This window comes from Echiichthys vipera (assembly GCF_963691815.1).
Source record: "Echiichthys vipera genome assembly, chromosome: 22".
NCBI lineage: Eukaryota > Metazoa > Chordata > Actinopteri > Perciformes > Trachinidae > Echiichthys > Echiichthys vipera.
In genome coordinates, this window is record NC_139847.1 from 10,357,626 (window position 1) to 10,369,720 (window position 12,095).

Below are 12,095 nucleotides of genomic sequence, written 5' to 3' on the forward strand. Positions count from 1 at the left end.
AATATACAACGTAGGACATAGAAAAAGATGTAAAACTTCTCGTCATTTGACGATATTTTTGAAAAATGGGTATAAAGACACTTTTTCTTCAGTAGTCAGCCTTGTTGTATTTACAGTTTAAGATTAAATCTGTGTTCTCTTAAAATCACCAGCTGGTTCTCTATTTATTTTCCCTGTGAGAAGAGCTGCTTCTTTCACTGTCCACACACAGGCACCTCTCTTGCTGTGTCATGCCAGCAGATTTATTTTTAGCCAATTTTCTGAAAGGCAGCCTGGAACCTACCATCCTATACATGAGGCAGAGAGAGATGGGGAGTTAGGGAGGGGCTTACAGTGTGGCGGACCTCACAGCTGGTTGGGACCAAAGGAAGCAACCGATGCACCATCACACTCAGGACACACCCCACCCATGGTACAGTGTAGTACAGTGCGGTGGACAAGAGGTGGTAGAGAGACGGTGAGAGTTTACATAACAGGCAGCTACAGCCTGTACAGAGGGAGGGATGGGAATGCTGAATCAGTGAAACTGCATGAAAGCCTGGGAGAGGGTGGAAGAGGGTAAACGGCAGGGGGATAGGGAAGAGAGAGTGGGGACAGGGTAAGATGTATAGTACGACGCCTCGTCCATTTCATCTCTTATTCGTGAATGTGGAACTGACAGTTTACCCTGTTTTATCTCCAGTTAAGAGACTTAAAACAGACTTTTAATCTCAGTGCTGCTTTAGAGTACAGTACAGTACATTTCTAGGGTTTAAAGCCGGAACTGCCCCTTTACAGTTTACAGCAAGCCAGAACAGTGAGGTAAGGTTTCACAAATCAATATCTCTGCTTTGTGTTGCAGTTGTTGTCTACAGTGTGCCCAGTGACATCAACACTGGAGTAACTGATACCTCCCACTGAGTGAAAGTAGGAACTCAAAAATACGTGTAATTTGATATCATTTTGACATTGATGCATTCGGAATAAAAGAGATGCAAATAATGTATGAGCAGAGAAAATGCAAAGCAGTTAGTGCATGTGCTGTTCAAAACTGGATGCAGAATATACAACGATATAGGAGGATTAAAACATTTTTGTTGTTGCGTACATCCTTAAATTCTCGCTTTTTCCCCACTGTATCTCTGCCTGCTCTCACTCAGATGGAGGTAGACGAGGTTGTGTGTTTGCCAAGGTTGCCCCGGGTCGCCGTGTGTGGCGGTACCCATGGCAACGAGCTGTCTGGGGTGTACTTGGTGAGAGAGCTTCTGAAGGAAGAGAAGAAAGTGATGGAGAAGGATGAGGAGGAAGAGCCTCTGTCAGTGCTGATGGTGCTGTCGAACCCCCGGGCCATGCAGCAGTGACGCAGATACGTAGACACCGACCTCAACCGCTGCTTCACCCATGCCACCCTCAAGTAAGGACAAGGAGTGGTGACGATGCCCGTGGTTAAAAGCTTGGATGATAAGTTGTGATCAGATTGTTTCTCTCCGTCTTCCAGTGGTCCCATATCAGACGTCGCTCCCTATGAGATCATCAGATCCCGAGAACTGAACACCAAGCTGGGTCCCAAAGGAAGTTCCAAGGCGGTGGATCTCGTTTGTGACCTCCACAACACCACCGCCAACATGGGCCTGTGCCTCATTGCGTACTCTGACTGCGACTGGATCTGCCTGCACATATTCAGACACCTGCAGGTAAGTACAAACAGCTCCTACACACTCAAGTAAAATCCATACATGTTGCATTGTTTGAGAGACTTTCCAGATGTGAATGCACTTGAAATAAACTGAGATTGAAGTGACATGTCATTTTCAGAGGCAGATGCCAGATATACCAATGAGGTACATCCATTTTGAAATCTCCAATAAAGAATCATATTCCCTTGATTCAGTGGGAAAACACGGCTTTGGTACGTGTTTCAAGTTTGCCATAAAACTAGTTTATCAAAAACATTTGAATGCTTGATAATCTGTTTTAAATGTCACCTAAAATCCATTTTCTGCAGCCATGGAGATCGGCCCCCAGCCCCACGGTGTGGTGAGGTCAAACATCTATACGGCAATGAAGGTTGGAGTGCAGCACATGCTCGACTGGGTCCGTTTCTTCAACTCAGGTGCAGTTTAGCCCATGTTACCAATTTAGTTTTTTCTCTCCTAAGCCTTACAAACTGTGTGCATCTTTAAAAATCCTTTTGGTCTTGTTTTAAAATCCTTCTTTTATTTTCAGGTACTATTTTTGAAGAAGGATTTGTGGATGTGTTCACTATGATTAAGCACATTGACTACCCAAGAGACAGCGAGACTCGCAACATTACAGCAGCCATTCATCCGCAACTCCAGGTACAGTCAGAAATAAACAGCTTCAAGGTTTAATGCCAGTAATAATTTGCCCTTTGTCAGATTTAAATGCCTAATTATCAGTGTGAATAAACAAGGGAGTGGATAAAATAACCAGTCAATAATATGACATTAAATTACCTAACACTAAAGGACAGCTAAATAATACTAATAAAATGTATTCACATAACACTTTTCAAAACAAAGTTACAAAGGGTTTGTCAAGACACACAAATGGCAGACAGACAACACATGAACAGAGAAGAGACAAGGCCTTTTGTGCTTAGAAAAACAGTAGTGTGCGTGTGTGGGTTATTTTTATTGTTTAATATGTAAACACATATACCGCATTAGTGTTTCCAACACAGGGTGGGGCCTCTTCCTGTAAAATGGCTTCATGACAAAGAGAAACCATGTCACGTCCACAACATGGTTTTCATACCAGTACGTATCTGCTTTAATTACCAGCTGGAAAGATGAGTTGAGGAGTCCAGTAAATGTACTTTCTACTTTTAATTTCTGAATCATTTTTCTTGGAAGGGTTCCAGAAAGAAAATGAAACAATATATCTGTGACAGATGGATCGCACTGCAACTGATACTGTGAAACAATCAGTAGAAAACAGGAACAGAAGAGGTGGATTGAGTTTAAAGTATAATAGTGCCTCATAATAGTGATCTGACATTGCATTGTGAACCTCACAATGTAGTTTCGGTTGAAACTGTAACACAAGGGCTGATTGAGATCCACGGTTGTTTTTCGGGTTGTTCAGTATGTGGTGTTTGGCAGAAATCCTGTGAGTGAGTGAGGTTAGAAGTGTCACTGCAGTTGAATGATTTTGAATCAGGACACACAACCATGAAGGACCTTCAGGCCATTAGTAACTAACTATGGATTTAAAATAGCTGGTTGCTAGTACATCAAACAGAAAACCTCATGTCATGTTCTCAAGTAGGTTTTTTTTCAGGCTTCATTGAAGTGCATTGAAGTCGCTGGAATTGCAATGAAGTTGACTATTTGAAGTAGATCCAACTTTTTAAGACAAAATGAATTCCTGCACGCTGCCAGCGCTAATGCAAACCCACGCTAGCTGTTTCCCCTGCTCCAAGCCTTTATGCTCAACAAAGCTAATCGTCTTCTAACAAAATTGTGTCTTTTTTCCCTAAATCTGTGTCATCCTTAACTGACATGTTGTTTACTAACTTTACTGTTAGTACGTCAAAAGCTTTGTTGATCTGATTGGTTGATTTGGCCCGTATGTTGGTGATAGACAGATGGTTTATCCAATCAACCACAAGTATTTTTGCCCCTTCCCAAAAGATCTCCAAACGAGAGCAAATGTGAATCATGCGAAATTAATCCATCTGGTGGAGTTTGAAGTAGGGAGGAGGCCAGCGTGGATGGATGGGTCGAATAAACTTTCACGCAGGAGATTTCTGTTCGTGTCTCGTGTGAAACCAAAAGGCCTATGTCACATACTTAACTTAGGTAACGAACATACTTACTGCAACGTTAACCATGTGTTTAAAACTGCGACCATTTTAACAACATGAATGATTAAGGTTACTTGGCAAAAGATAGACCTCAACCTCGAATGTTTAAGGTCAGACCAGGTCATCAGGTAACAAACTACTGTGAACAGGACTACGCACTGGTCGCTGGGGAATAACTTTTCCTCAAAACGTTATTGAGAATGGAGTTTAGTTGTATGGGAATGTCCTTTTCAGGAGTCAGACAGGGTTGATATATAGGCTAACTGCTCATCTAATTCTAGCAACTTCCCTAAAATGTTGAACTTTTATAACTGTTCCTTTAATCACCAAGCAGATTTTGTCACCACTGCTCCAACAACTACAGTATACACAAGTTGTTTGGGCCTATTGTTGACTGCCGGTGTGCTTTAAAGCCCCTGAACACCCACACAGGTGTTTTCAGTTAACCTGGTTGATTGGACCTCTTCTCAGGACTGTGTGGGCGTGTCTACTGTGATTGAGTAACATCTTCCCGAGTCTCCTCTCAGCCTTGTTTCACCGGTTCAGGCGGGAAAAAGTACAACTTTATCATTCTTATTGGTAGACGGATATTTATGACCCCATAAATTCCCATCAAATTCTCATCAGAGCCCCGCCCACCTTCTACCCAAGCAGAGGTCTAATCAGCCAGAGTAACTGAAAACCCCTGTGTGGGTGTTCAGGGGCTTTAAACCATGTAACTGGAGATGCCTTGCAAATCTCACAGGTGTTGCTCCTAGTTAATCAACCTAACTGTCCGTCTTCCCTCACAGGACCGAGACTTCTGCCTGCTCCACCCTGAAGACCCACTCTTCCAAACTTTCTCAGGTGAAACGCTGAGGTATAAAGGCAATGAGCCTCTTTATCCTTTCTTCATCAATGAATGTGCTTATTACGAAAAGGGCATCGCTCTCTCACTGGCAAGGAAAAGACGTGTGATGATGCCAGCAATCCGGGTGCAGACAGAGCAGGAGCAACAAGAAAACAAACAGGAATTTGCATCAGAGGAAGAGGAGTGACACGATGACACTGATGTGACTATGAAATACATTTTACGAAAAGCTTTTATTGATACAACGGCAGTTGTACGCTCGCTTACGCTCACACACGATATTTAAGTGTAGGAATTACTAACCGTTTCAGCTCACAACTGGAGAGTGAACAACACATTCACTGTAATTTCACTAAAGCACAGTCATACATGGACATTTGCTGTTATAGTTACGCTACAGTGGATTCAGGGATAGAACAATTTCTTGAATTAAAAGGCTGAATATGCAAAATACAATCTGATTAACATCAGACCACACACTTCCGCAAGTATTATGAAACCGTGTGACTGGTGGTAATTTATATATATTTTTTGCAAACATATAGCATAGTTTTCAGGGTAATATTATTTTCTAAATGTATTTAAATTCTGGGACACATCTTCAAAAATAGAAATTCACTACAGATCACTACAGCAACATTCTGGATATTTTCAAAAATAAGTTAAGTGCAAAGAAATTCTGTAGCTTGTCACAATATGGCCTTTGAATTACATTCATAGTGCCTAACAGGGAATAAACCGTTTCCCTAAAATCCGGTTGAATTGAAATAGTGCGAAGAAATGAATAAAACACACATAAATCAAATAAATAATAGACAACTGAATTCACAAAAGGAAACCAATTTATAGGAGCATGTGAGGGCAACAAAACAATACACAAAATGGTCAAAAAACCAATATGATGTTGAAAAAATTATAACTTTTTGATCTTTTTCTACAAAAGCCTACAAATTCAGTCAAAAACGCTACAAAAATGCACAAAAATAGAAAACAATTCATTGGGTAAACCAATTCAAACATCAACAAAGTCTGACCTAAATAATGGCCATGAATGAATAAATAAATAAATGTCACTTAAGTTAAAAAAAAAAAAGGACGTAAATCCTTTTTGTAACAGAAATATACTTTATATACATGATAGTCATTGTCTCTCTTACTCATTACCGGACTATGTTTTGAAGCAGCTGAAGTAAAAGACTGATTGCACAACAGCGAACCTGTCAATCATAAATATCTTACTGATGCGTAAAGGTTTTTGTCTTATTGCATTGAGAAAAACAATCCTCAGGGTGTGTCCAGTAATTCTAGTCCCAAGTGTCTTCAAAGGGGGAAATGTCAACACACCCAACTATGATCTGGGTGTGATCAAAGGTGTGTGAGACTTTCAAAAGTTTACCCAGAAAAGGTTATTAAAACAAAAAGTATCCCAACTTAATATAGTATGCACTAGTGTACATAATAATCTCTATTGTATCAAATGAATGTGTGACTTCCGGACATACCTGCTGGTTAAAGAGTAGTGCTTTAAAATATAACATTTTTATTTACTAAGAAAAATCCACAGTTTGATTAAATCTTCTATGTTTGCTGTTTAGCGTACAAGAAGTCAACAACATTCTTAGGAACCAATCTAATTTAACATACTACCTTTTTTTTTTTAAATATACTTGAATTCCAATTTTACAGACATAACATGTTTTAATTGTGAATTGCGTATGGTTTGGCTTCAATATGATAACTTTATATGGAGACCACATCCCTATAATTAAAATTGGACAGGGAAAGAAACCAGCTGCAAGGAGAGCCCATTAAAAACTTGCTGATCATGTTGACTGCTCATATACGTACATAGTATTCAGAACCTGGAATTAATGAATGTGTAATATGAAACTGGGACGCAGCTAATGCTTTTCAGTTTGGTGTTTAATTCCTCTGAAGCAAACATATGTTGCACTATACGCATCTTTCTTTCTGATCTTTTCCTAACCAATTCCGTAACCAGTAGAGAGATACAAATCTCATCTTCTAATGCAGCAGATAGGGTCATTACTATAGCGTACATGCACTTTAATCCATCAGAGGGCAAAACGCACAGATTAACCCACATCCCATTCCTCTGAGATCATTATAAAATGTAAAATCTTGGTGACAAAGTGGGATATGAATTTAAACAGGGCTGAGATCCAGAGCTCGATCTTAGTCTATGCCACCCGGTAGGCGGTCATGCGGTAGTAGTTCTGACTGTGGCTGCGTGCCGCCCACACAAGCAATGCGGCGGCCATCATGTGGAGCGGCGATGATATCAGGGCCAAGTAGAGAGACCAGCCCAGAGAGCCATCCACCTTCTCGGGCAGCATCGACACCCTGTGGAGCAGGTCCATCCCTGCCAGGTAGCAGCAGACTGTTGCTAAGGTACAGAGGCCTGCAGGGCACAAATGAGGGGGTGTTTTATTCCAAAAATAGTGAGCTAAACAAAACTAAAACACTCTTTAAAGATTATTATAAAAACATCTGCCACAGGTACACCATGACTAATAAGATTAAAGTTAGGGTGTGATCATGTGGCAGCCTGCTGACTTTGCACTGTGGAATGACAAAGTGACAAAGAAGGGCTTATGTACCAACATGCTAATGTGCAAACACCTTCATTGTCTGGTTCACATCATGTCGCCCAGTGTTTGTTTTTTTTAGACACTAGCTGTATGGCTCGAGGGATGGCACTGTTGGTCCACCACTTTGATCCTGAATGAAATATCTCAACAATTTTCAGATGAGTTGCCATGAAAGTTTGTACGGACATGCATGGTCCCCAGAGGATGAACCCTACTGACTAATGCTGTGATCACAACGCCCGCGATGGTTGGATATAAGCAGCACGATTACATACAAAGTCAATCTACAGACGTGATTTGAACGCAGGCATCGCGTTCTTTGCTCTACCTGCGTTATCCGTGACGCAATAAATGTGAAAATCGAACTTTTTAGCCGAATCGCGTGACAATGTGTGGGCATCTAGTCTGTCGGAAATCCAGAAGAAGAAGAGGAAAGCTGTCACTGCAGAGTGAAACCTATCCCATGAGCTTATCCCGTTCTGATCTACAGGAGAGCCGAGGAGGCAGGGCAGCACCCTCTACAGCTCCGGAGGTTAAATCACTGACGGCCTGATCTCAGTGCAACACAACAACACACTTCATCTGAGAGCTCATTTCTGTTCTTTTAAGCATTTAAATCCCTGGTAAGCACTAGCATAACTTCCCATATGGCACAACAGCAGAGTACAGCTGCAGGAAGCTAGCCACCGGCTGCTACCTAACTGCCTCGATGCTCCAAACACATGATTGGCGCGATGGTCAAAATATGATCCAAATATGATAAAGCAGCGTGTAACTCGCTTTTCTTGTGAGTTCATTGTGTCTATTATGTGCGGTGCGATCACCGCTTTAGGTGATTCCATGACTTTTAATCTAGCGCCATTATCAGGTCAAACATATTTGTTTCATACTTTGGTTTATGACCAAATGCCTATAAAATTAATGACAGCCTCAGTTGTATTTTGTATTGATTGCTGAAGAGTAAATGTTAGTTATTTAATGTTTATACCATGGTATAGGGGAGTACTTGATTCTGATTGGCTGCTGGGTGTCCATTCAAACGTCAAATGTCAAGTAGTTCCGGTGAAACCGTTTTAAATGATAGGTCTAAATTAAATGAAAAAGACAAAACTGAATCTCTTGTTTACATCACTGACCGTAGGACTGCTCTAATGCCTAAATTCATACTTCAACTTCAGGCTGTGGTCGACAGTACGTAAAGATTATCATTCATTGCAATTTGACACAAAATATTGACTTCATCTCAAAGCTAACATGTTTTGTTTTTTAACCACAGCTGATGTTAAATTTTACTGGACTATGGTTAGATGGACATGGACCTCCAGATAAGAACTCTGTCCATAGCAATGGTCTTTTATACAGACCGTAGAATAGGGCAACTGACCAATCAGAATCGAATATTCAACAAAGCCGCATAATGGTGTGTGTTAGCATTGTTGTTTTGAGCATGTTAGCATGCTGACCTTAGCATTCAAAGGGGACATATTATGAGATCAGAAAACATGGAATTCTACAAGCCCATTCAGATTTGGATCCCTCACCCATGTCGCAAGCAGGCTCATTAGATTATACAGCTCCCCCATTTGACTATCTTCACCCATGGCTTGACTATTAGCTTCGCATAGGAGCGCCATATTTTTTTCTCACAAGACTATCAGAGCAGACTTGGCTTTTTAGGTTAGAGGGCTTAAAGAGCCAGACGCTAAGTGTTTCAGAGGGTTAATACAGATATAGTCAGAGAATATGAGAAAAGGAATGTGTTTTTTGAACATTAAAGCATGTAAACATGTTCTGGTAGAAACCCAAAATACAAGTATGAACCTGAAATAAATCATAATATGGGACTTTTAACTCATAGTTAAGCTAGCATGGTTGTAGAGTCTAAAAACAACCTTTTGGAATATACCGTGTTTGCTGTTTTAGCAGGTGTGGCTGAATGGATTATTTAGAATAAAATTAAATCAATTTTGTTTTGAACAGAAGTTAAATTCTGAACATGCTTTTTTATTATTTTCGGAGACTTGGATTAAAAGTGCAGACTTGTGTCTGCATCAGTTCAAGCGCAGATTACATTAACAACATAATTACAGCTCTCACTTTCTAAATGTATTACAGATTAAAATTAACCACTTGGGTGACTAATATAGTAACATCTGACAGTAATTACTACGTGTTTTGGCACAGTTGAACATGTCTCACCAGCCAGCAGGTGAAGTACTCCTATGCCGAGGGTGGGGGTGAGGCTTCGGCAGAGGCAGGCACAGAACCCAGTCAGGCCTGCCAACACTACCAGACCCAAGGACACCAGAGGCAGCAGAAACTGGCACCTCCACAAGTCTATACACACATGCACATAGACACAGAAAGGTTTTTATTCTTTGGGCATCACAATTTCTGAGGTCTTCATTTACTCACCGTTGTGCATGGCAGAAGAAGCCGCCCTGATTTGGGGCAATGTGTCATTCAACATCACATATTGGTCAGAATGAATGTGCTACGCAGAGTAGAGGGTAAATCTGGTCCACACAGCTTAATGCAACAACCATAACAATAACATTTAGATAACGTGTTGTGACTGAACTTACAGGTGCGCAGCATGTCCTCTCCGCTGTTGTGGTTGCCTGGTTCTTTATACTTGGGAGTGAACTGCTGAGGTAGAGTGAAGCTCCAACACTCTAGCATATTCTTGGCATCTGAAAGAGATTATTTACACAAAAAGCCGGCGTCTGAGCATGTATTTACCAATTTACTGCAAGTCACACATACATTAAGCCTGTGAATATACATTAATAACCTTTTTTTTCTTATTCTCTTCTGTATTTTCTACCTTTTGGGGACATGCAGAAGATAAAGCCAACTTGCAGTGACCTAGTAGTTCTGGAGGATTTTTCAAAATTGTGTTATACTGAAAATATTAGTTACATAACTAATATTAGTTAATATTAGTTATGTTATTAAATATTAGTTATGTTATTATTATGGGGCGGCTGTGGCTTGGTGGCAGAGTGGGTCGTCCTCTGTTCGAGAGATTGGTGGTTCGATCCCCATCTCCCCCTGGTCCACATGTCGAAGTATCCTTGGGCAAGACACTGAACCCCGAATTGCTCCCTGTGCTGCGCATGGGTGTGTAAATGTGGTGTGAATGGTTAGATCAGATTAGATGGTATGTAGATGTCCACTGCCATCAGTGTGAATGTCTGTGTGAATGGGTGAATGTGACAGACACTGTGAAGCGCCTTGAGTAGTCAGATGACTAGAAAGGCGCTATATAAGTACAAGTCCATTTACCATTTAATATTTTGAGTGGCTATGAAGAAACTCCCCTGAATTCTCTGTTTTTAGGGGGGCAACATGAGGAATTACTAATTACTACATTGATATTGTTTAACCAGTATATGATGATACCAGATGATTTCATGTTTTTCGTTGGGCTGATGTCACTGCCATAGCACCATGTTGTGTCATCTGTACTAAAAGCTAATGTCACTGCAGCCAAAACACATTCTTTTATCATATAATTGCCATTATTTTGCCATTAAATCATAATGAATTTCTAATTAAAAAGTTACAGCTTAAAAAGTATGTTTTTTTAAGGGATTATATGGGTTGATTCATGGACAGAAAGTCGTCCACTTTGTCCAGACATTGACCCAGCCTTGACGGGCCGCTCTCACTGTAGGAAAAAGCACAGGTGTTTCTAATGACACTAACGGATGCTGTTCTATCCAACACTTGGACTTGGACCCTGAAATCAAAGCAACTAAATAGAAACTCAGCAATGATCCATTTAATTATTTGAGTTTATTCTGACAAGCAAAGCAGCAGAAACACAACAACATGAGAGACAAGATGCAAGTTGTGCAGGTGAGCTTTAGAGGCTTATAGAAGCCTATAGAAACCTATACAATAGCTCAACCATACCAGCTTAGTTCAATGGCTTTACAGTAATGATGATACATGAGGCTAATACCTTATACATTCCCAGGGCGATACAGACTGCCTGTTGAGCCACACCTGGTGACAAGGTGAGGCTCACAGTTAGAGATCAGCTCTACGGTGTGAGACGTAAGCTCGTGACTCACTGCGTAAATGGGACACATCAGTTCACATACCTGGCTCCTTGAACCAGTGCGCGTTGGCAGGGACGAGCACGCATCGCCACCAGAGGCCCACGGTCCCGTTGAGGCGGAACAGGGTGTCGCTGTAGGTTTTCTCATCGAACTCCCCGTCCATGAACTCCTCATACAGGGAGCGCAGCTCGGACACGTTGGCCTCTCCGCGCACCGTGGGGCTGCTGTACTGGTACCAGTGCTGCGTCCCGATGGCCACCGACAAATACACGGTGGCCAGTATGCTCAGCACACAGGCGATGACCAGAGCTGTAGCGTAGCGGTTGTCAACCATTGTTCACCGAGCCAGAGAGACGTCAAAGGGGGATTAAGTTGATGCCAGTGGTCGAATCTCCGCGCATCAATTTGGTCAAATGCTCCCTGTCAATCGCTCTCATCCAAGTCCCCCTGACATCGTCACGTCTGCAAAATATAGGGCTACTGTGCAATAGCCAAGCTTTTTCTTTTAATGATTGATACTCCTCTCCAGTGCTGTCCTAACAGTCAGCGTCAGCAGCCCTGCAGGCCGGCTCGGTTGCGCCATCTGTTCCCTTGTCCCACTTCCACAGATGGTGCGTGTCCCGACGCTGCGACGGATAGCCTATCACACAGCTAGTCCGCAATAACAACCCCCCTCACCAAAGAAAGTAAAAAGCAGGCCTGTGTTTTAAGATAGCTTACGTTATGTTCACGGCAGCACCAGCCTGAAAATGCAA

The 12,095-nt window shown here is 41.6% G+C and overlaps 1 protein-coding gene and 1 pseudogene across 2 annotated transcripts; one reads left to right on the plus strand and one right to left on the minus strand.

Annotated features, from left to right (window-relative positions):
- Positions 1-1,139: 1,139 nt before the first annotated feature.
- On the plus strand, positions 1,140-4,845 carry LOC310963863 (N-acyl-aromatic-L-amino acid amidohydrolase (carboxylate-forming) B-like; annotated as a pseudogene). Its single transcript has 6 exons — positions 1,140-1,393; positions 1,478-1,673; positions 1,795-1,888; positions 1,985-2,092; positions 2,206-2,318; positions 4,600-4,845. The product of its transcript is annotated as an N-acyl-aromatic-L-amino acid amidohydrolase (carboxylate-forming) B-like (transcript).
- A 2,014-nt stretch (positions 4,846-6,859) lies between these two features.
- Positions 6,860-11,876, minus strand: LOC310963860 (claudin domain-containing protein 1-like; the record flags this gene model as incomplete). The annotated part of the gene is made up of 4 exons (XM_083936805.1): positions 11,383-11,876; positions 9,856-9,963; positions 9,470-9,607; positions 6,860-7,080 (listed from the first exon to the last, which is right to left on the minus strand). The coding sequence occupies exons 1-4, from the start codon at positions 11,672-11,674 to the stop codon at positions 6,860-6,862; spliced, it is 759 nt and encodes a 252-aa protein (XP_083792931.1). The 5' UTR covers positions 11,675-11,876.
- Positions 11,877-12,095: the final 219 nt, after the last annotated feature.